This window comes from Phacochoerus africanus, chromosome 9 (genome assembly GCF_016906955.1).
Source record: "Phacochoerus africanus isolate WHEZ1 chromosome 9, ROS_Pafr_v1, whole genome shotgun sequence".
NCBI classification, from domain to species: Eukaryota; Metazoa; Chordata; class Mammalia; order Artiodactyla; family Suidae; genus Phacochoerus; species Phacochoerus africanus.
In genome coordinates this window covers 2,441,060-2,465,706 of record NC_062552.1, presented here as the reverse complement: position 1 = coordinate 2,465,706, position 24,647 = coordinate 2,441,060, and the positions used below count along the sequence as shown (strand labels likewise).

The window sequence follows — 24,647 nt, the reverse complement described above, 5'->3', positions numbered from 1 at the left end:
AAGGTTGCGGGAGAATGAGGGTCCTGTTAGGCTCATAATGTAGGCACATCAGTCAGGAAGCAGGAAGAGGGTGGCCTGCAGATGGGGCTGAGGTCAGCAAAACTGGCAAGTGGCCTAAGTGACAATAATTGAAGCCACAGTAATCCAAACATAGCACCAGAGTTCGGGGGCGGAGGGGGTTATCCGTTTTGGAAAGGATCGCCAGGACTGGGCAGCCATCAGAAGTGACAGGCCTGCTGACGGGAGGGTATGAGTGCTTCTGACCCTGCCTCTCACTGATAACAGAGCATCCGAATTGTCTCCCAACACTGAGCCTGACAGGCTTTTACATGTTGTCATCAGAGCACCTGATGGCTCGAATGTCAGAAGCTGAAATAATACTATGAACGCAGGACAGTCAAATATGGTAAGTTCTACTCTGTGATCCTAAAAGTAAACATTTAGCCCCAACGCTGAGCACAACACTGTAACATCTTGGCCCCAAAGACGAGTTACAGCAGGGGACAGCTCCTCCTGGGGACCTGTGACCACGAGGGGCATCTGGGATTCTCTGCGCAGACCTGGATCAACTCCCCTCCCTGGCATACCCCCTCTCCCCTGCAACTGATACTCTAAGACAGGACCTAGTCCACAGGGCATCCCCCTGCCAAAGCCTTCAGAAGCGACAGGGCAACCTGACCCTATAACGGGGTGGAGATTAGCACTTAGACGAAGCCTTGGCTGGCCTTCTGTGATTCTTCATTTTATCCAGAAACGAATGGGAGTGTATGATTGCACTAAGAACTGAATAACCAGGAGTTCCCGTCATGGCGCAGTGGTTAACGAATCCGACTAGGAACCATGAGGTTGCGGGTTCGGTCCCTGCCCTCGCTCAGTGGGTTCAGGATCCGGCGTTGCCGTGAGCTGTGGTGTAGGTTGCAGACACGGCTCGGATCTGGCGTTGCTGTGGCTCTGGCGTAGGCCGGTGGCTACAGCTCCGATTCGACCCCTAGCCTGGGAACCTCCATATGCCGCGGGAGCGGCCCAAGAAATAGCAAAACGACAAAAACAAAAAACAAAAAAATCCTGAATAACCAGACCCACTGGTTTTACCCTCAGACCTGAGTCAGGGAGTGCTGTCCACCCCACTATGCCTCTACCGCCCGCCGCCCCGCCCGCTCCGCCCGCCCCGCGCCTCTGGCATCCGCGGCCTTCGCAGAACTAGTGCTTCTCTCACACAGATGCGCTCGGACCGCGGAGAGAACCCGCCGCGCCTCCGGCTCCAGCAGTGCCCAGGCCACGCGCCCGGAGGCTTCCGGTGGCTGCCTGACCTTGAGCGTCGGCCCCGCCCCGGGCCCCCATACGCCCCAACTCCCTTCAGATTGGCCCCGCCCCCGCCCCGTATGATGGCCCCGCCCCTACCGCTCCAACCTATCGCGCCCCGGCTCCCCGGCGCTCCGGCCCCGCCCCGGCCCTGCTCCGACCTATGATGTCGCGGCTCCTACCCGCGGTCAGCGGCCCGGTCCCCGGAGTCCCGCCCACGCCGGCCATGGCTAGGATGGTGGGCCTGCTGGCGCATCGCTGGTTCTCGGGCGCTTTCCGGGGGTAAGTGCTGAGCCCCGGCCCGAGGTCTCCCGGGGGCGCCGCGGGTCTTGCAGGGGGCACCTGGTCCGCTATAGCGTCTCGGTAGCCGCTGGGTTTGCAAGTTTCCAGGACGGAGGGATGCCAGGCGTCCTCCTACGCGGCGGGCACCAGGGTCAGGACTGCGCAGCTGGGTCTCCCTGCCCCGCCGCGGGCTCCGAGGGGCTTTGCTGAGTGGGGGATTGGGGAGGACGGGCGAGCTGCCCTGCAGGTTCGCGCGCGCCCTGGGGTCAGGCTGCGGGTGACCTGTCCGCTCCTGGAGAACGTCCTGTTCCAGGGACGGTGGCGTGGCGGGTGCTCAGCCAGGCAGCGCGAAATCCCGCACCGAGCTGTGCCCACGTGATGGGAAAACCCTGCCGGTTGCCTTCAGGGGGTCGGAGTCCGGAGTGATTTTTCCCGATTTTACGTAATAAACGGTCGGGTTTTGCCATTTTTTTAGAAAACAGTCCTTTAAAATGAATAAATTTGCACTCTGTTTTGTGAGAACTTGAACATTTCGGCGTTCACAAACATTTGAAGTTTTCCTTTCATTTTCTGCTTAGGACTGGCCAGCTGTTAAATTCACATAGGATGCATAGCTTTCCCCTTTTCGAATTAAAAAAATTCAGTTATTTAATATGAGACTTATAGAAGACCAGTTTTACTGAGTGACACTAACTCAGGGTTTGAGGATGATGCGTTTAAGTTTGGGCTTTATTTGTAACTGTGATTTTAATTATCTTTGATGCCATTGACTTGGCTATTCCAGGGTCATTATTGGGAACATCCATTGTTTGTGACTCCTTGCTGGGCATGGAAGCTTTCCCCTCCCCTCTGCTTATTCTGCTACTTACCTGGAAGCACTTGCTGTCTGTGCTTTGCGTCCACCTGGCCCCTTAAACATCTCAGGATGAGGATTGAGGGTGTCTGCCCACCGGCTTCACCATCCAGGGCAGGTGGGGTTCCCTCCCTCCAAGACAAAGAGGCATTCTCTGTCTGGAAAGCCAGCACGTGTTCATCTGCCCTTCTGAACACTGGCATCTTCATTCGCCCCGCCTGTCGCTTGTGTACACACATTTTTTGCTGAGCAAACAGTAAGGAAGTGACCGGACACTAGTTTATCCTTTGTTAATTAGTGAGTATGTGACCAAGCAAAAGGGCCCGTGAGCCCAGAAGGGCAGAAAGCCAAACTCTGAGTTGGCAGCGCACTGAGGATTTATTGCCGGGCGCTAAGCATGGGAGGGGGTCTCAAGCCTCAGGTCCCCTCCAGGTCTTTGAATTACAGGGTCTGTTTTTTTTTTTTTTTTTTTTTAAAGAGGAAGAACATAGAAGCTGTGGTTAATCACCCTCTTGTGACATTTAATTGTTTGGAGTCAGGATGTCTCTCTGGCCTCGGGGTCTGTGGCTCCAAGGTCTGTTTGCTCTTCCTGTTCTGGAAAAACCACCTGAGTTTGGAGTTAACAGTGATGTCTCTGATAGCGATTTTAGTACAAAAAACCGTGTTTTCAGCAGCGGCAGTTTCAGTCATCGGACTCTGGTTGATTCGTGTTCACTTAGCACAGGACTGAGGTCAGAGAGGAATGAGGCTGTGGACGGCGAGAGATTCAAGAACTCAAGGCCAGATACAGCCTCTGCCGTTGACAGTGAGTCCCCCTGAAACCGAGTTCCCTTACGCAGCATGTATCTGGCCCCTAGGACGCAAGGCACAGAATTCTTTCTGTTAACTTACCCCCGTTGTCTCCATATCCTTGTTTGTTTGGGGGGTGGGGATGGGGCAGGCTCATTACACTCAGAGCCTGTCTTCGCCAATATTTTATCTAACACAGCTTCGCTGCAGTAATTATAATTTCCTAAGCAACAGCTTACAGGATAATGTTTCTTAATAAGCCAGTAAAGAAATAACATACCCCAGGCAAAGGATTAAGTGCATTATTTTCTCAAGGAAGGGGAAATGACAGAAATAAAGTCCACAATCAGCTGAGGTGTGCCTTTTCTCCGAGTTTTGGGTTCCAGAGGGAGATGGCTCTGCCATCCAAGCACTGATGTCCAGCTGCCAGCCTCCAAATAAAAATCCCTTGATGTTGGCACAGTTTATCGCTGTGGATGGGCAAGTGGATTCCTTGGTGGCTCCTGCATGGCTTCACCACTGCTGATGAGAGTTGTCCCCTTCGTGGAGTTCCCTGGTGGCTCAGTGGGTTAAGGATCCAGCATTGTCACTGCTGTGGCACGGGTTCGATCCCTGGCCCAGGGAACTTCCAAAAGGGTGGGCACAGCAACAAAATAAAAGTCCCCTCCCCATAGTCGCTTCTTCATCTGTTCCTGTTGCTGCACACACACACACACACACACACACCCCCGGCAGGGCCCCTGGGGCACTGAGCTCTGAGTGCTTACCAACCAGAAATCTGGACCCAGCTTGCTTCATTCTCATATCAGAACAACGTTACTTCTAAAAATAACTTGTTTGCTCTTTGCCGTAATCAAGTGGATTGAAACGACTTCACTGAAGTGGTGGCAGGTGGCTCTGCAGTCACACGAAGTCTTGCCTGCCTCCCTTGCATTTACCTGCTGTTTGCAGCAAAGTTACAGAACTCCTTGGCTTCTGGCCGCTTCTCTCTCTATTTAATCTGAATTTTGCTCCATTACTCCGGTTAGCTTCTGTATTGGTTTCCTGGCAATGACACCACTGCCGTGGGCACCCAGGGGGCCGGGGCAAGTATTGGGGAAGCTCTTTGCGGAGAAATACAGCACCTTGGTGGGCAAGGGCTGGGAAAGGTTAGAAACCCGTCCTCCTGTTTGCAGCCCTCTGCAGGTCATTCGTTGCCCAGCACTTCAGCTGCACGTGCGTGGGCCCGCGATGGCAGCCAGCCAGGAGGACTTTGCAAAGGCAATGAATCAAGTGAAACTCTTGAAGGAGGATCCAGGAAATGAGGTGAAGCTGAAACTCTACGCTCTGTATAAGCAGGTAAATGGCATCTCTAGCCGATGGGCCCTCAGGTAGACAGGCTGAATGTTGCTCAAAAATGCACTCTTAATGTTTTTAGGGTTTGTGTCTTTCCTCTCAAGAGTGTGTGCGTGAGAATTTATTATAGCAGTGTTTGAAATACAATAAAGGCCAAAAGAACCCCCCAGGATCCCGCCAGAGTAAGAGACTTCAAAGATAGAACCCCCAATGTGTAGACTTCATTTGGCTCCTAATGAACGTCCATCAGCTGAAAAGGCTGTCTTGAGACAGTTGGGGAAATTTGAATATGGACGGAGTATCAGATGATACCTAGGGATTATTCTTAATGGCGTCATGTTTCTATAAGAAAATATTGATTTTTATTTTTAGGAATGCATCCTGGGTACATAGGGGTAAGATAGTGTAGTGTTGGGAGTCGGTAAAATAATGAAATACGGTGGGGTTCCCTGGTAGCCTAGTAAGGATCCCGTGTTGTCACTGCTGTGGTGCAATTTGGAGCCCCGGCCTGGGAACTTCTGCATGCCGCAGGCATGGCCAAAAAATTAAAAAATAAATGTAAAAATTAAGAAAAAAAATTGTAAATAATGAAGCAAAAAAAAGAAAGAAAAGAATGAATGGCAAAAAAATGATAGTTATTGAATTTGGGTGATGAATATTGGGAATTCAGTATAATATTCTACTTGTGTCTATGTTGGGAAATATTTATGACAAAATTCTAAAACTTAAGTTTTTAAGTTGTAAGTATGTCTGGGAGGTCCTGTCGTGGCTCAGCAGAAACGAATCTGACTAGCATCCGTGAGGACGCAGGTTCAATCCCTGACCTCACTCAATGGGATAAGGATCTGGCATTGCCATGAGCTGTTGTGTAGGTCACAGTCGCGGCTTGGATCTGGCATTGCTGTGGCTGTGGTGTAAGCTGGCAGCTGCAGCTCCGATTCGACCTTTAGCCTGAAAACCTCCATGTGCCATGGGTATGGCCCTAAAAAGAGAAAAAAAAAAAAAAACCTAAGTATTTTTTTAAAAAGTCAGAATGTCTGAAGCCTGTCCTGGGAAGTCAGCCCCTCCGGGCTCCTGTGGTTTTTTTTTTTTCTGCTTTTCTCTTCCTGTGGCTGGTGTGAGCCTTTACTTTCACATGGGTGTGTATAATAAAGAATTTAACTTTGCCCAAAAAGAGGTATGGCGTTTGCCCTTGGCTTCTGGGAGGTAATTTCTAAGCCCTTGAAATGCCACACGTGATAGAAATTTTTTTTTTTTGTCTCTTTGTCTTTTTAGGGTCGCACCCGTGGCATATGGAGAATCCCAGCCTAGGGGTCGAATCAGAGCTACAGCTGCCAGCCTACACCACAGATACAGCAACGCCAGATCCAAGCCATGTCTGTGACCTACACCACAGCTCATGGCAACGCCGGATCCTTAACCCACGGAATGAGGCCAGGGCTCGAACCCGCAACCTCGTGGTTTCTCGTCGGATTCATTTCTGCTGCACCACAGTGGGAACTCCCCAGAAATATCTTTGCTTGGAGAGTTTACCAGTGGGATTTAGAATGGAACTGACCACACCAGACAGAAACAGTGGGATTTAGAGTGGAGGCTTCATAGGATCCAGTAATCTCACCCTGAGCATCTATCCAGACAAAGCCATGATCCAAAAAGATACATGCTCCCTATGTCCATAGCAGCACTAGTCACAGTAGCCAAGACATGGCAAAACCTAAATGTCCGTGGACAGAGGAATAGATATAGAAGTGATACGTCTATACAATGGAATACTACTCAGCCAGTAAAAAGAATGAAATAATGCCATCTGCAGCAACATGGACGGACCTAGAGATGATCTTACTAAGCAGAGTAAGTCAGAAAGAAAGATAGATACCATGTGATATCATTTATATGTGGAATCTAAAATATGACCCATGGAGTTCCCTGGTGGCCTAGTGGTTAAGGACTTCATATTGTCACTGCTGTGACTCAAGGTAGATCCTTGGTCCAGGAATTTCTGCATGCCAGGGATGTGGCCAAAAATAAAATGAAGTTTAAATATGACGCAAATGAACATAGCTATGAAACAGACAGAGAACAGACTCGTGGTTGTCCAAGCGGGAGAGGGAGGGGAGAGATGGGTGAGGAGTTTGGGGTGAGCAGAGGCAGACATACATATAGAATGAAACAACAAGGTCCTGCAGTGCAGCCTGGTATCCTGTGATAAACCATAAGGGAAGAGAATATGTCACTTTGCTGTGCGACAGACACTAACACAGCATATTGTAAGTCAACTGTGCGTCAGTGAAAGAAGAAATTAATAACTAGACGGGGTGCGGCTTTGTTTACACATTTAATAGCACCTAAGTGATGGAGCCCCAGAGACTCCCTGGTGGGCAGTGCTCCGTGCGGGGTCACAGACCACGTCTGGAACGCGGGCGTGGGGGGACACCTCCCCCAGACTCCACCCTCCACACCCTCCTTTGCCGACGCGAACTTGTATCTTCTCCAAAATGAACGCTGACTGAGAAATAACACCCTCCGGTGAGTCTCTGAGTTCTGAGAGCGGTTTCAGGAGCCCGCAGTCTTGCACTTGGTGTCTGAAGTGGGGGGCCATTTCTCAGCCTCCGTTGCCTCTGATTTCCCCAAGAGCTGACTCTTGCAAGGTCAGTCTTTTTTCTCTGGGAAGTCTTAGCCTCCTTCGCTGTCTTTGTTTTTCAAAGGCCCTTTTTTCTCTTAGCTAATTATGCTATGAAATTTAAGTGTGTGATGTACTTACTAAATGGAGTTTGAAATTGCTATTTCTGAAAAGTAATTGAGTGCATTTTTTTTTAACCTGAGGATGCTCACTCTGCCTCCCCTCCGACAAGCAAACGTTAGGTGCTTTTTGCTTTTCTGCTCCCATGTCCTTCGGTTAAGTTTCCTAAGGGTCACTGGCTCTGACGGCCACTCGCTCACTCACTTACCAGACATCCACCATGCAACTAGAGGGGAGGCTTTGATGCCTTCGAATGGGCTTTCAGAATATACTGTGGCTTTGGGGGGGTTTTTGGTTTGTTTGGATTTTTTTTGCTTTTGAGGGCTGCACCCTCAACATATGGGGGTTCCCAGGCTAGGGGTCGAATCGGAGCTATAGCTGCTGGCCTACTCCACAGCCACAGCAGTGCCAGATCGGAGCCGCATCTGCGACCTGCACCACAGCTCACGGCAACACTGGATCCCTAACCCACTGAGCGAGGCCAGGGATCGAACCCACATCCTCATGGATACCAGTTGGATTCGTTTCCGCTGCGCCCCAACAGGAACTCCTGTACTGTGTTTTTTTAATGTTTGTTGGTTAGTTACCTTTGAAGATTGTTTGCCCAAATATTTTTTATTATGTATAAAGAATGTGATCAATGTAAAACTAATGAACTATTAGAATTCCTCTTTCTTTTTTTTTTGTCTTTTTTGTCTTTTTGTTGTTGTTGTTGTTGTTGCTATTTCTTGGGCCGCTCCCGCGGCATATGGAGGTTCCCAGGCTAGGGGTCGAATCGGAGCTGTAGCCACCGGCCTACGCCAGAGCCACAGCAACGCGGGATCCGAGCCAGGTCTGCAACCTACACCACAGCTCACGGCAACGCCGGATCCTTAACCCACTGAGCAAGGGCAGGGACGGAACCTGCAACCTCATGGTTCCTAGTCGGATTCGTTAACCACTGCGCCACGACGGGAACTCCCCTCTTTCTTTTTACAGCCACACCTGAAGCATATGGAAGTTCCCGGACTAGGGGTTGAATCAGAGCTGCAGCTGCAGGCCACAGCCACAGCCACAGCAACACAGGATCCAAGCGGTATCTTCAACCTGTGCTGTAGCTTTGCTGTAACGTGGGATCCTTAACCCACTGAGTGAGGCTGGGATTTGAAGCAATATCCTCAGGCAACGTCCAGTTCCTAACCTGCTGAGCCACAATGGGAACTCCCAGAATTTTTTTAAAGTACTTTTCCCAAACCCTTATCCTGCACTATTTTCATACACAGGCAGTTATAACTTATTTTAGGGAGTGATATTCAGTAGCATATTTTTGTCTCTTCAATCTGTTGTTTGTGCTTTTTTTTTTTTTTTTTTTTTGCTACTCTCAACGAAGTTCCTGGGCTCGGGATTGAACCTGAGCCACAGCAGTAACAATGCTGGATCCTTAACCCACTAGGCCACCAGGGAACTCCCTGTTTGTGCATTTTTAGCAACGGCGCCCTAGGGAGGCCGAGGGAGAGGGATGTTCAAATCAATGAATGTACCCGTGAAACTCTTTTGGAAGGGCAGGCGCGTCGTGTGCCTTTCATGGGTCCTAAATATTTAAGGCTCCGGTTTGTGTGTGCATTTGGCCAGTAACTGCCCCTCCCCTTTTCACAGGCCACCGAAGGACCTTGTAATGCGCCCAAACCAGGCATGCTGGACTTTATCCTTAAGGCCAAATGGGACGCGTGGAATGCTCTCGGCAATCTGCCCAAGGTACACTTCCGGTCACTCTGCTCTTATTTTCCTCGCTCTGCTTCTCATTGTGAAGCCGTGAGAGCTGCCCCTTCTCCACCCGGAGGTCCCTGTTCCGAGCCGGAACCTGTCCTCGAGCCTCCCGGCGAGGTGCTCCCTGTTCACTCAGGGGGGGGCCTCAGAACTGCTTGTTCGTTGACCCTGGACCACGGTTGTTGATCGTCTCTCTGCAGGAAACTGCCAGGCAGAACTACGTGGACTTGGTGTCCAGCCTGAGTGCTTCATCCTGCAGCCAGGTGACACCTGCCGCGGACAAGAATCAAGCGGAAAGTGACAGCCTGGTGGTGACCTCTGAAGACGGCATCACAACGATCAGGTTGAACCGGCCGGCCAAAAAAAATGCTCTCACCACCCAGGTAGCCCGCACTGCCCCGGGGTCCTGCCCTCCTCTTCTCCCTCTGCTTGTCGCGCTCGGGAGCCACCTCGCTTCAGCACCCTTCCTGTTTCTGTGATCGCTCCTGTTCAGTTTGTGCAGCAGGATTGGGCACGGTGGCCACTTCGTACAGCAGAGCTGGGCAGTCCTGTTTAGAACTCGCGAGCCCAGGGTGGGTCCTGCGTGCCTACAAGGCGCAGCAGCGTCGCTAATGATGGACACTCAGACAGGTGACAGTAACGGCAGTGCCTCTAAGAGATCGTGCCCAGGGGCTCCGAGGTTGGCATGGACGATGCCCGGCAGTAACTTCATGGCACTTAGACGGGGGAGGCGTAATAGTCTCCTTGCACGGAGCTTTCTTTTGTACACGTAGAGGGAAAAAGGCGAAAGGACTTGGGTCGTTACCCAGCTCCGCGTGAAGTGAGCGGCTTCACAAGAGCAGCACTCACCTTTGAATCGGCCGTGGAGCTAGAATGCTAACCCGGAAGAACCACTGTGGCAACCTCAGCGTCCATCCATGGACGCGGACAAAGAAAATGGGGCACACGTGTGTGTACGGTGGCGGCATATAGTTCAGCCGTAAGAGAGGATGCGATCTTGCCACTGTGACACCTCGGGGGGACCTCGACGGCATGATGCTGGGTGAGGTCCGTCGGGCAGAGAAAGGCACCTACCTTAGGGCGCCCTCGGTGCGGAGAACAGCCCGCTCCTGCTGGCCAGACGGGGAAGGTCCAGACGGATCAAGCCAATCAGTCCTGGGGTGGGATTCGCAGCGTGGCGACCACGCCGGACAGCCTGTTGTCCACTTTAAAAGTTGCTCAGATAGGACGTCTTCAAATTTCTTAGCACGAGGGAAAAAAAACCCCAACTGTGTGTGTGGTGACGGATGTTTGCTATACTTACTGCGGTGCTCATATTTTGCCGTGCATACGACTTTTAAATCATTGTGTCCTAGACCTGAAATGAATAGATGTTACACCTCATTTGAAAAAATAAATAAACCGCAGTGTGAGGGGGGAAAGGGCTGCTTCAGCCCTTGCCCCTGGGAAAAAACGACGGAGACTTTATTGGGCGGTTGGCCCTGAACGGGGAGTGAAGTTCAGGAGAGCTGGCAGCCCTCTCGCTGCGCGTGTCGTCTGTGTTGTAGCAGAAAGACACAGCGTAACTGAGAGAGTCTTCAGGAAGAAGTCCGTCCAGTTGGAGAGGCACTATTCAATTGACAAAACTTTTCCCTTCTCTCCTGACTCGTTCCTATATAAAATCACGGTGGTACTTGTGGTACCTATGGTGCCCAGGGTGCCTTGTGTGTGTCGGGGCTTTGCACACAGAGGTTTTGTTTCGTTCCCACCAGGAGCCTGCTGTTACCAGCACCGAGCAGTACAGTAATTCGGTGAAGTCTTCATTTGCTCCATGACCAATAAGCCGGGAAACCTAGGTTGAGACTGGTCCCTGCAGAGCGTGGGTTTGCCGGCGGACGTTTCGTGAATCCTCGGCTGCTGGTTGTGGTCACTTCACTTTTTCCTCGTCTCTCCCTTTCCCAGATGTACCGAGACATCATGCTTGCGCTGGAAGCGGCGAGCGAGGACAGCTCGCGCATAACCGTTCTAACAGGTGAGAAATTTCCTTGGATTTCTTAAGGCAGTTTCTCCGGGGGGGGGGGACTTTCTACGAGATGGGAAGTCGAATGCAGACGCTCTAAAGGTCTTGTCCAGTACTGGGACACTCCGGTGCCCAAGTACATAAAAAATATGATAGACACGGGGTCGGTATCTTTATCTTGTAAAAAGCAGATACACGTTGGTAAGAAAAGCACTGAGACTTATTAGTTGAATCGACGAGTAGAAGGAATACAGTTTATGTGAGAAAGTCCAGGCATTGAACAAACAAGGAAAATGCAACCAGATTGATAACCACAAATACAGGAGTTCCCGTCGTGGTGCAGCGGAAACAAATCCGACCAGGAACCATGAGGTTGCGGGTTCGATCCCTGGCCTCAATCAGTGGGTTAAGGATCTGGTGTTGCCGTGAACTGTGGCGTAGATCGAAGACGCGTTGGCATAGCTGTGGTGTAGGCTGGCAGCTCCAGCTCCAGTTTGACCCCTAGCCTCCTGGGAACCTCCATATGCCATGTGTGCGGCCAACTAGCATCCATAAGGATAATTTTATCCCTGGCCCCACTCGACGGGTGATGGATCTGGTGTTGTCAGGAGCGGCAGTATAGGTCAAAGATGTGGCTCGGATCTGGCGTTGCTGTGGCTGTGGTGTCGGCTGGCAGCTGCAGCTTCGATTCGACCCTTAGCCTGGGAACCTCCATATGCCGGAGGGGCAGCCCTAAAAAAAATGAAATACAGTTTTAAAAAAATGATGAGATACCATTTTATACTTACTCGAATTAACAAAATTTCAGATTATTCCTAATTCTGCCAAAGTTATGGAAGAATAAATGCCTCTAGACCCTTGCCGACAGCGGCGTTTCGGCTGTCAAAAGTGTACATGGGGGCGTTTGAGGATATGGTTGTGTACTTTGACACAGGAAGGCCACTTACGGGGATTTATTTCAGGGAAATTATCCAAGAGTTGGGGAAGGCGTCATGCAGGAAAGGCGATCTTTGCAGCATTGCTTGTAATTGTGAAAAGATGAACATATTTTAAACATGTTGCTGGAATTACAAAGCACGTTGTAGAACACCCACTGGATGACTTTGTTTTTGTTTTTTGTTTTTTTGTCTTTTTAGCCACACCCATGGCATGTGGAGGGTCCCAGGCTAGAGGCTGAATCGGAGTAGCAGCTGCCGGCCTGCACCACAGCCACAGCAACGTGAGATCCGAACCACACCACAGCTCACGGCAACGCCAGATCCTCAACCCATGGAGCAAGGTCAGGGATCGAACCTGCATCCTCATAGATACGAGTCAGATTTGTTTCCCCTGAGCCACGACGGGAATGCCCCACTGGACTACTTATTGCACACACATTAAAAATTATGGTAGACTAACAATATAGGAAATGTGTAAACTATAATAAAAAAATTGGCAATCGTATCGGTACTGTACTTATAGCTGGAAAATATGGTGGCTGCCCATAGGCCTGGACTGGCGAGAACTTGGAGAATGGGCGTCACTGACCTTTGAAGGGGCTCTGTGTTCAGGGGTGAAGGCTGAGGGCTGGGACTCAGTTAACTTCGAGTTCCAGCCCTGGCTTCGTTCCTTGCTGCCTGCAGGCAGGTGGCCCCTGCTTCCTAGACAGATGCCAGTGTCTTCCTAACCCTATTAACATATGGTCACCAGAGGGGACTCGTGGGGAGGTTGGGGTTGGCCCGTACACACTGCCGTATACAGAATGGATAAATTAACCAGGACCTGCTCTATAGCCCGGGGACCTCTACCCAGTGCCCTGTGACGGCCAGTGTGGGGACGCAGCTATATGTGTGCCTGACTCGCTTTGCTGTACACGTGAAGTCAGCTATACGCCAGTAAAATTTAAGAAAAAATGTTGGGAGTTCCCGTTGTGGCTCAGTGGTTAACGACTCCGACTAGGCACCATGAGGTTGTAGGTTCGATCCCTGGCCTCACTCCGTGGGTTAAGGATCCGGGCGTTGCCGTGAGCTGTGGTGTAGGTCGCAGACGCGGCTGGGATCTGGCATTGCTGTGGCTGTGGTGTAGGCCGGTGGCAACAGCTCCGATTGGACCCCTGGCCTGGGAAGCTCCATATGCCGCAGATGCAGCCCTAAAAAGACAAAAAAAGAAAAGAAAAGAAAAAATGTTGAAATGGTGCTGTGAGATGATTCAGGCGGCAGAGCCCACAGCAGGCACTCGAGAGGTGGGGGGTTGTTACTGTGCAGAAGCAGGAGGGGTTTTCTTTTCTTTTGATTTTCATTACAACTTGCGAAATAAATAACATCCCGTAGAGCTATCAGACAGCTTTTAGTATAAAACAGAGATGAGGAGAGAGAGAGCTTCCTACTAGCTGACGGGGGAGTGGAGGGCTCGGCACCGAAGCGGCCTGGCGTTTCCTGGGTCCGCCTGGAGAACGGAGAACAGACACCCTCTGGAAGGGGCCTTGGTTTGATAGCGGAGAAGAATGTTGTATTTTTTTAGTTAACTTTTTTTTAAGAGAAAGTATAGCACAGGCACACGGCTTTTTAAAAAATCCAAGGACCTTGAAAAGGTCTTGAGCCAAACTCCATCTCACTCTCCTTGGAATCCGGGTCCTGCTTCCTTGCAAATTCAGATTTTCTCGATGCCTTCCAGAAACTGCCTGTGCATGTCCGTGTGTGTGTGTGTGTGTGTGTGTCTCCCCCCCTCCTTTGTAAACAGAAAAGGAAGCCCAGAGCACACACGTGCTGTGCCCACTCGTAACAGCAGAGCCTAGAAAAGAGTTCTCTGTTGGCATTTAGACAGCTCAGCTTTCTCTTTGGGCCACAAAGTCTGAAAGTCTTTGGATTCCATAATTTATTTCGTCATGTATCTATCTATTTATTTATTCATTTATTTACTTTCTGTTTTTTGTTTGCTTTTTTGTCTTTTAGGGCGGCACCCTCGGCATGTGGAGGTTCCCAGGCCAGGGGTCCAATTGGAGCTGTAGCTGCCGGCCTGCACCACAGCCACAGCAACGCAGGATCCGAGCCACATCTGCGACCTACACCGCAGTTCACGGCCACGCCAGATCCTTAACCCATGGAGCGAGGCCAGGGATCGAACCTGCATCCTCATGGATCCTTGTCAGGTTCGTTAACGCTGAGCCACGCCGGGAGCGCCTCGTATCTATTGATGAGCAGGTACATCCCGCTCACCAGTCTTTTCCTGTTAAAATCAGGCTGCATGGAGTAGCCTTGGGTGTGTGTCGTTCAGTGAACGTGCAGACTTGTCTGGAGGAAATGCAGGTGCTGAGTTCACATCAGTAGCCACCCAGCCAAGACGGCACCCTCTCGGCTTGCGGAGCCCCGGTCGCAGGGCTTTAGTTCATTTGGCAGCTGAATCCCAAGCTCGCTGGCAGTAACCCTGCGAGGCTGGGCCCTCTTCTTCCTCATCTTTTACGGGCGAGAAAACTGAAGGGTGGAGGCTGAACAGAGCTTTTCCTTTGTTTTCTACACAGGCTTTGCTTTGGGTGTTTGCTTCCTCTTTTGTGCCAAGCATATTCCATGGGAACAGCAGTACCTTTACTTTCCAGAAAGAATTTCTTTGGTTTTCTATTCTTATGAGCAATTCGTCGCTTGTTGTTTTAAAGTCAGAGATGATCAGTTTTCCTGATTTTACTTTCTTCCGTTCTGTTAAAATTTTATCTGTATTGGCTATGTCTGGAAATCTCTACCTTGAGGGTTAAACATTGAAAAATGGCCACTTTTTCATACCACCCAGGAACACTTAAAAAAGTAAGTTCATTCTTGATTTTTTTTAGGTGTGGAGTTACGAATGTATCAGTTAGACTTGACTTTTTAACTCATGTTATATAGATTCTCTAAATTCTGTTTTCTCTTCCCCTTTTTTTGGCCGAGCCCATGGTCTGCAGAAGTTCCTGAGCCAGGTTCAAACCTGCGCCACAGTGGTGACCTGAGCCACAGCAGGGACAACACCAGATCGTTTTTTTTTAGGGCTGCACCTGCGGCACGTGGAGGTTCCCAGGCTAGGGGTCTAATCGGAGCTATAGCTGCTGGCCTACAGCACAGCCACAGCAACACCAGATCCGAGCCACGTCTGCAACGTACACCACAGCTCACGGCAATACCGGATCCTTAACCCACGGAGCGAGGCCAGGGATCGAACCCGCATCCTCATGGATACGAGTGAGGTTCGTTTCCACTGCACACAACAGGAACCCTAACACTGATTCCTTAACCTGCTGAGCCACCAGGGAGCTCCCAGTTCATGTGTTTTTAAGTCAGCGTGCAGCTGACTCACCAGTCTGTAAAGTCAGATAGGAACTATATGTGGTTCACCAGTGTATTTCCAGAGCTTGGCATGGAGCCTGGCATGTGCTAGATGCCCGCTAAGGACTGGGTGGATGCGCGGTGAATCGGTGGGTTTTGCTTTCAGGAAGTGGGGACTATTACTGTAGCGGCAATGATCTGACCAACTTCAAGGATATCCCCCCCGACAAGGTAGAGGAGAGAGCCCAGAGCAGTGCCGTCTTACTGAGGTAAGCGTGACGCTTGTCGGATCCCTGCTCATCCAGGCGGTACTCAGCTGGGCAGAAGTAAAACAAGGGCTTCTTTGGTTCCGTGGAATGAGCTGGGACTTTGGACGTTGCTCACACTGAGTTCTCTCCTCCCGAGGGGGGAACTGAGCAAGTTCTCACCCGGCCAGAGGGAGGCCTGGCTTCCACGACGGCGGCTACCCGGAGACTTGAAGTGGCCTCAGCCGTCTCCTCCCGCCTCGGTGACCCCATCCCCACCCAGCCCCCGCATGCCCGGTGGCACTGAGCTGTGACTGAGCCCAGCCCGACCTGAGCCCACAGCTGCCTGGCAGCCCTGCCCTGATGCCCAGAGCCCTAGACGGGAAGCAAGGTGGACTCGGAGCTTCTCTCGGCGCCATTCAGACGGGGTCCATGGTGCATCCGGCACGGGAGGCGGGGGGCACTGCTGGCTCCTGCGGAAACGTACCCGGCCTGGCCGGGGACCGGCCGTGCCTCGGGCTCGCACTGTCCTGCCTGCTTCCACAGAGCCGCTTGGAAACGCCTAAGCCTTCTTTTCTGTTTCCTTGCCTGCAGGGACTTTGTGGACCGTTTCATAGATTTTCCTAAGCCTCTGGTTGCCGTGGTCAACGGCCCAGCCGTGGGCATCTCTGTCACCCTGCTCGGGCTGTTCGATGTCGTGTACGCGTCCGACAGGGTGAGTCGGGGGGCGCGGACGCGGCAGGTCACACGAGTGAAAGTGAGACCTGGGTTCGCTCTCCCGTTGCTCGTAGTGAACAGGTCCCACACGGTTTGTGGCAGAGTCGACTGAAGCGCAGTTTTCCCCAAAGCATTCGTTGAACTGGACGCATTTGTATTCTCCCTTCGCCGTGAACTGAATCTTCCTCAGCACCGACGTGCTGCACGTGGTGCCAGCTCTGCTGTGTTCCCATCACTTTCCTCTGAAGTCGGCAGGGGACCTTCAGAGCCTCTGGGGGGGGCGTAGAGCAGCTTTGGAGGGTATGCGAGTGAGTTAGCTGGTCATTTTGTCCACGTACATGGATTCTGGAGTTGAGGATTCTAGAATAAGAAAGGGCTCTCGGGCGTCATCTGTTTCCCTCCCTCCTTTGCAGAGGAGAAAACGGAAGCTCTGCGCTGTTACCTGCCACGTGGTCACTGTTGAATGACAGATTTTTAATTGCTCCTCATTCTATAGTAGTAATAGATGTCATAGCAGAAACTAAAATTTTGGAAAATATGGAAAAACACGCAGAAAAGAGATAATTTACAAATCCCCCCTCATCTCGCCAGAGATAAGCCTTGCTAACGTTTCGGTTATTTCGCTTGTCTTGTTTAACCAACCCCTGATGCTGGAACCCCAGCCTCTTTCCAGCGTTTGTCATTGTAAACAGAGAGGCTGATCGCAGAAGCTTTGCCTGAGAACTTAGACTGTAGAGCTGATGAGCCTCTCTTAGGGTGAGGCGATTCTCAGCGCCACAGTGCTTTGGTGGCGGTCACATGCGCTGATGTCACACGCGCTGACGTAGAGCCTTGCAGGGAATGTCTGGTTTTTACTGCTGCAGGGATTCCTGGTTTTGTCGGGAGGTATTTTCTCCACTAATAGGACCGTATGTTATAGGGTGACTTTTTCCTGGATTCCGTCCAATCAGATTGGGCGTATCGGCAGATCTAATTCTCATTAATAACCTTCCCATAAGAGTAGCCGGTGAGGCTCTAGCCAGGCCGCCTGGCCTTTGTAGGTGGGAGGCTCAGCTCCGAGGCGGGATCAGTGGGCACAGCCTCTGTGTTACACGACCAGTTTAGGGACCTGCTTTGAGCAGAGTGGGGTCACAGGTTCCTGACCTGAACTGGGGTCTCAGTCTTCAGAACTTGGGTCAAATGTCCCATGTGAGTCTCGTCCTGCTTCTCTCACTGGGTCTCCGTGATGGTCACGTGATCATCTTCCAGAGACTCCTCGGGCTCCGTCTTAGGACACAACTTGGGTTAAAACTGAAATCAGGGAGGGGTGTGTGTATGGGATTTAAATGCTAAAAGATTGGGCCCAAAGTAAAATATTTGACACATATCGACCACTGCTAAGAGTTCATCCAGCTAAATTAAACCAAAGTTCAATTTAAAATCAGGGAAAGACCAGAGCCCCATCGTGGCTCAGTGGTTAACGAATCCAACTAGGAACCATGGGGTTGCGGGTTCGATCCCTGCCCTTGCTCAGTGGGTTAAGGATCCGGCATTGCTGTGAGCTGTGGTATAGGTTGCAGACGCGACTCGGATCCCGTGTTGCTGTGGCACTGGTGTAGGCTGGTGGCTACAGCTCCCATTCGACTCCTAGCCTGGGGAACCTCCATATGCCACACGGGAATGGCCCAAGAAATGGCAAAAAGACAAAAAAAAAAGACAAAAATAAAATCGGAAAGACCATGTGGAGAGGAACTCATTTTGCCCAATTTATTGTTACTGGTTTGTGAATGTAAATTAACAGGAGTTCCCATCGTGGCTCAGCAGAAACGAATCTGACTAGTGTCCTTGAGGAAACAGGTTCAATCCCTGGCTTTGCTCAGTGGGTTAGGGATCCAGCATTGCTGTGGCTGTGGTGTGGGCTGGCAGCTGCAGCTCTGATTCAACCCCTAGCCTGGGAACTTCCATATGCTGTGGGTGGCGGCCCTAAAAAGACAAAAAATAAATAAATAAATGTGGGTTAACTTTTAACCCTTATGACCAAAGTCAGGTTTTTGTTTTTGTTTTGTTTTTTAATGCCTGTACCCACGGCATATGGAAGTGACCAGGCCAGGGACTAAATCCGATCTGCAGCTGCAACCTGCACCACAGCTGCAGCAAAACTGGATCCTCGAACCCACCGCACAGGGCCGGGGATCAAACCTGCACCTCCACAGGGACCCAAGTTGCTGCAGTCAGATTCTTAACCCGCTGTGCCACAGTGGGAACTCCCCAAAGTATTCTTTATTATGGGTCATAGTTACTGGCTGCCCGTTAGCTTTTCTGTTAGCAGATTCTCTCTTTGAGTTAATAAAAAGCTGGGAATGCCAGCAGCGAATATTTGAGTGATTTCCCGTTGGTAGATGCTCTCTTGATGCAGCTGATATGAACTCGGTGAATGCCTACGTGAATTACCCTGTGGGGCAGGTGCTCTCAGCCATGTTTGGCAGGTGAGGAAGCTGGCACAGAGGTTAAACTCCAGGGCCACTGAGCAGCCTGCTGCCAGCATCTAACCCTTAGCGACAGCTACCGCTCTCTTTCTGAAAATAAGCTAAATGTGTGCCGATAATTATGCTAATAAGGTCAGCGCCTCTTATTATCAGCTTTGTTTGTGGCTCCTTATCCAAGCTGGCTTCTTTTTTCAGTTTTTTAGTTGTGTTGCTTAGGTTGTGACTTCTCAGTACATTTTCTCGAATAAGCTTTCTTTTAGAAGAAAAAGAGAAGAGGAGTGGCCTCCATAACTGTTTATCTTTTTATGATTTTGATTTGTTTGCTTTGTACTTTGTATGTTTATAAGTTCTAATACCATTCATTTCAAAACACACCGTATCTGACGATGGGAAACAAAGCCTATTCTGTTTACAGAATTGTCAATTATAAATTAATTTCCTTTCATAAGAACGTTTCATTCATCCAGAAACACACAAAAGTATTTCTGAGATCTAGGGGGAAAACGGCTCTGTACTCTAAAATACCAGTATTAAAGTAGTTTCTAATATTTAAAGACAATCAAAAAAACCTCTGGGGCAAAATGCAGACGAATGGCAGACGGAGGGAACAGTTTTCCACTCACACCATAGAGGCTCATCTTTCTCACAGTATGTGTTTTAAATATGTTCATAAAGTGATGGATCAACAACTTAACATAAAAAATAGAAAACAAAGTATAAACATCTCTTTAAAACATAGGAGAAAGATGCCATTAAGAAAGGACTTATAAATAGAATATGTAAAGGACTCTTACAACTGGATAATAAGGAGTTCCCGTCGTGGCGCAGTGGTTAACGAATCCGACTAGGAACTGTGAGATTTCGGGTTCGATCCCTGCCCTTGCTCAGTGGGTTAACGATCCGGCATTGCCGTGAGCTGTGGTGTAGGTCGCAGACGAGGTTCGGATCTGGCGTTGCTGTGGCTGTGGTGTAGGCCGGCAGCTACAGCTCCGATTAGACCCTTAGCCTGGGAACCTCCATATGCTGCAGGAGGGGCTCAAGAAAAGGCAAAAAAAAAAAAAAGACAAAAACAAATAAATAAATAAAAATAAAAATGCATTTAAAAAAAACTGGATAATAAAAAGACAACCCATCCAACTTAAAACTAGCGGGCAGAGTACTGCAAGTTACTTCCCCAAAGATACCGCAGACGGCTGACAAGCACATAAATGCTGCTCTTCACGCTACACCCCTGCTAGGTGGGTGAACTTGGAAGGACCCATCACAGCGTTTAGGGAAGTCGGAACTCTGCACCACTGGTGGCATCTTAAACGGTGGGTCCCCTTGCAGAATAGTTTGGCAACATCTTAGAAAGTGAAGCACACATTTCCCACGGGGCCCAGCAACGCCACCCCTGGGTACCTCCCCACGAGCGAGCGCTGAAAATCCATGTCCTTAATGACTGTACCCACAACACCCCGCCCACTGGATGCCACAGCGGCGTCCGTCGGTGAATGGACAGACAAGTCACGGCACAGCCACACAATGGGATCCTGCTCAGAAAGAAGAAGGAACAAGCCCTAAGACACCATGGCACGGTGACTCATGGCCCTTATGCCAAGGGCAGCAGCCTACAAAAGGAGGAAGGCTACAGAATGTATGATTCTACTTAGATACCTTCCAGAAAAGGTAAAACTATAGGAACAGAAAAGCAGATCTCAGCGGTTGCTCGGCGGTGGGGGGACAGATGGACAGCAGAGGGGCCGGGGGAACTCAGGTGATGCGGATACCTTGTATCCTGGTAGTGGTGGTGGCTGCGTCGCTGTACCCCTTTGTTAAAACCATCCGACTGCACACTTGGAGAGAGCGGATTTGTGTCTACACGGGCAGACCTCGGAGATACTGCGGGCTGGGTTGCAGATCAACATAAAGCAAACCTCACGATAAAGGGAGTCGTGGGATTTTGTCGGTTTCCCAGTGCCGTTAAAGTTATGTTTACATTACCCTGTCGTGTGTTAAGTGTACAGTAGCACCATGCCTAAGACAACAATTAGGCATTTAAAAACAATGGCCTTAATTTAAAAATAAAGCTGCTGGGAAAATGACACCCAGAGACCCGCTCGACGCAGAGCGGCCACAAACCTTCCGTTTGTAAAAATCACAGTATCTGTACAGCAAAGCACAGTGAAATGGGGTCTGCCTGTCCAGTGATACACGGTAATCATAACTTTTTTAATGTTCTTCAATTCAGTATGGTCAAGAGGCTGCAGACAATGATTTTTTGAAATGACATGAAAACTTTTTTCTTTCCCTCCAAAAAGGCGACATTTCACACGCCCTTCAGCCACCTCGGCCAGAGTCCAGAAGGATGCTCCTCTTACATTTTTCCGAAGATGATGGGCCCGAGCAAGGTAACTGCTGGACGCCTTCCAGCTAAATGGCAATGCGTCATCTCCCTTCCCGAAGAAATCCCCGGCTGTTATTTCCCTCGATAAGAGAGAGGAGAGAGAAGCGAATTGTTGGCTCCCCAACTCTGAGCAGTTTCAGAGGCGGGGGAACCCGGCTGGGGGGCATGTCCCGCAGGAGGGGGAACGGGACGCTCAGGCTGGGGGTCCCCAGCTGCGGGTCACCCTGAGCTAGGCTCCCGGTGCCCGCCCCGCAGCGACCCCGGCCTCCGCAGCCTGCCTGCCTTCCCCCCTGCGCGCCCCCCCCCCCCCCCGCTTCCTTTTTTCCCTTGGCTGCCCCCGTGGCACATGGAAGTGGCCGCTCAGATCTGTCCCTGGGGTTGTGGAGGCCTAGGCGGCCCCACTGTGCGTGCAGGACCCTGAGAGGACAGTGACAAGGCCGAGGGCCAGCGCGGAGGGAACGGAGGGAAAGGCGTAGCAAACGCTCCAAGATCTGGAGGGGGCGGGAATCGAGCCTCTGTTTAGTGCTGTCAGGTGCTCGTTGAAAATCCCTCTGTGTTTCTATGGGTGTGTTTGAAAGCTCTCTTCTGTCCTGTGCTCTGAATTGTGACACAGACTTTAACTTTGAAAGGCTGGACAGAACCCCAGCTCTAAGGCTTAGAGCACTGGGTTAGGAGACAGTGTTTGCTGCACACAGGGAAGGACATTGACCTCGTGAGCCCGGCTTGGTCAGAAACAGAGCGTTCGTCTGCCTCACTTTCCTAATTTACCTGGGCAGGTAAAGAGAACTGTCCGGGCCGGAGCACTGTGTGAATTTGCAGGGAAGGGCATTTTGAAAGTTGGGGTTTCTAAGAGTTCGTTGGCATTCCCTATGGTCATAATTTTTCTTTTTGTTTTTTCTTCTTTTAAAAGAATAATTGTGTATAAAACTGAAACTCACGGGGTTCCTGTCATGGCTCAGTGGTTAACGAACCCAACTTGTAACCATGAGGTTGCGGGTTCGGTCCCTGGCCTTGCGCAGTGGGTTAAGGATCCAGCGTTGCCGTGAACTGTGGTGCAGGTCACAGACGAGGCTCAGATCCTGTGTTGCTGTGGCTGTGGTGTGGGCTGGAGGCTACTGCTCCGATTGGACCCCTAGCCTGGGAACCTCCGTATGCCACGGGTGTGGCCCTAAAAAGACAAAAACAAACAAATGAAAAAACCCCAGAAACTCACAGTTGGCACGTGTGGGAGAGTCAGCATTGCCCCCGGCTCCCCGCTCCTGCCTCCCCAGCCTAGACACACACAGACGCAGCAACTGCTGCAAACCTTCTAGAAAAAGCCTAACTGGCGTCTGCACACAGGTGGCAGACCTTCGACTGGGGGCTCCTCAGTCTCCTCCGCGGGGAATCCCGGCAAAACCTCAGAGAGCAGGAGTGAATGTCCCCGCATCGACGGACAGCAGTTCAGCAGTTCGTTCCTACACGTCTCACTCTCGCTTTTCATTTCAGGCAGCAGAGATGCTCATCTTTGGGAAGAAGTTAACCGCACGAGAAGCACTTGCTCAAGGACTTGTTACTGCGGTTTTTCCTGATGACACCTTTCAGAAAGAAGTTTGGGCCAGGCTGAAAGCATATGCAAAGCTCCCCCCAAATGTTAGGATTTTTTTTTTGTCTTTTTTTTGTTGTTGTTGTTATTGTTGTTGTTGTTGTTGTTGCTATTTCTTGGGCCGCTCCCGCGGCATATCGAGGTTCCCAGACTAGGGGTCTAATCGGAGCCGTAGCCACCGGCCTACGCCAGAGCCACAGCAACACCGGATCCGAGCCGCATCTGCAACCTACACCACAGCTCACGGCAACGCCGGATCGTTAACCCACTGAGCAAGGGCAGGGATTGAACCCGCAACCTCATGGTTCCTAGTCGGATTCGTTAACCACTGCGCCACGACGGGAACTCCGGATTCTTTTTTTTTAATGAACCCTATTAGCATCCATGAGGACATGGGCTCGAGCCCTGGCCTCGTGCAGTGGGTTAAGGATCTGGCATTGCTGTGAGCTGTGGTCACAGACGAGGCTCAGATCCCAAGTTGCTGTGGCCGTGGTGTAGGCTGGCAGCTGCAGCTCCAATTCAACCCCTAGCCTGGAAACGTCCATATGCTGCAGGTGCGGCCCTAACAAAGAGGGGGTGGGGAGATTTCTAGAAGAATCCCACTCCTGTTAGAAAACTTTTTTTTTTTTCCCCCTTTTTCAGCCGCACTTGCAGCATATGGAAGCTCCTGGGCCAGGGATGGAATCTGAGCCACAGGTATAACAATGCCAGATGCTTAACCCAGTGCCCTGGGCTGGGGATCCAGCCCTCGTAGCTACTGCAGAGACCCCATCAGATCTTTAACCCACTGCTGCATAGCAGGAACTCCTAAAATACCTCTTATCATCACTACGGGTTTTGTTTTTTCAGGCCATGAGAATTGCAAAACGGCTCATGAGGCATCAGGAGAAGGAGAAGTTGCATGAGGTTAATGCGGAGGAAAGCAGAGTCCTGGCAGAGAGGTGGGTGTCTGATGAGTGCATCACGGCCATCGTAGCCTTCTTGTCCAAGAAGGCGAAGCTGTGACGCCTGCCACAGCCCAGCCAAGCGCCTCCCAGGACTTCCCAGCAGCTGGTTCTGAGTGCCAGTTGCCGAACCAAAGAGGCGTCATCGTGCCTTTTTTCAGCGTTAACTAGCAGGTGGGGTGATTTTATTTCAGCGGAGCCCTGCTGAAAAGGGATGTGAAACGGGCTTTGAGAAGGGAGGCAGGTGGGGGGCAGGGGGCAGGCTCACGTCCTTGGCCATGAACCGCTGCTGCCAGGCGCACCGAAACATCGTGCCTGGCACCCTGCTCTGAAAAGCCGTCACCGCGTGGCAGGCTGAGACCGTGTCTTCGAAAACCACGACAGCACTCTGCCGTCCACACAGAGTCACGGACTTGATCGGCCCAAACACCGCCAGCTTCTGGGTGACCGAGTCCAGGTCCTCGGCAGGTCGCATGTTCTTTTTCAGCCATCTGGCGGGAGGAGCAAGCGGAAGGGGCATTACCAGGGAATACATACGACTTTTAGTTTCACTGACACCCCCCCCCCCCATAATCAATAAAAAAGCACAAAGGAGAATCAGATTGTTCGTTTGGAAAGCAATGGTCTGAATCAACAAGCATTTCCTCAGTTATCGGGTCTTTATTATATCTGTCTCGTTTTTGTAAACATTCTCTTTTTTGCAATATTTTTGTTTTGTTCTTGGGTTTTTTATTTTTTGGGCCTCACCCACGGCATGAGGAAGTTCCAGGGCCAGGGATGAAACCCGCACCTCACCTGCAGCCTGAGCCATAGCAGTGACAACGCTGGATCCTTTACCCACTGTGCCTCACAGGGAACTCCTTCATTCTTCTTTTTTTTTTTTTAGGGCCACACCTGCTGCATATGGAGGTTCCCAGGCTAGGGGTCGAATCGGAGCTGTAGCCGCCAGCCACAGCCACAGCCACAGCAATACCAGCTCCGAGCTGCATCT

The 24,647-nt window shown here is 50.8% G+C and overlaps 1 protein-coding gene across 1 annotated transcript; it reads left to right on the top strand.

The window, feature by feature from the left end:
* The first annotated feature begins 1,453 nt into the window (after positions 1 to 1,453).
* ECI2 (enoyl-CoA delta isomerase 2) lies at positions 1,454 to 24,258 on the top strand. Its single transcript, XM_047795396.1, has 10 exons — positions 1,454 to 1,584; positions 4,402 to 4,564; positions 8,937 to 9,035; positions 9,248 to 9,430; positions 10,989 to 11,058; positions 15,481 to 15,583; positions 16,154 to 16,274; positions 21,042 to 21,131; positions 22,616 to 22,759; positions 23,562 to 24,258. The coding sequence occupies exons 1-10, from the start codon at positions 1,466 to 1,468 to the stop codon at positions 23,715 to 23,717; spliced, it is 1,248 nt and encodes a 415-aa protein (XP_047651352.1). The 5' UTR covers positions 1,454 to 1,465; the 3' UTR covers positions 23,718 to 24,258.
* Positions 24,259 to 24,647: the final 389 nt, after the last annotated feature.

Excerpts from the sequence above, each read along its gene's own strand:
- ECI2 (XM_047795396.1), top strand. The coding sequence starts at position 1,466 with ATGATGTCGCGGCTCCTACCCGCGGTCAGCGGCCCGGTCCCCGGAGTC. Across the intron at positions 11,059-15,480 it reads GCGCATAACCGTTCTAACAG|GAAGTGGGGACTATTACTGT; the intron begins GTGAGAAATTTC and ends TTTTGCTTTCAG. Across the intron at positions 16,275-21,041 it reads TCGTGTACGCGTCCGACAGG|GCGACATTTCACACGCCCTT; the intron begins GTGAGTCGGGGG and ends CCCTCCAAAAAG.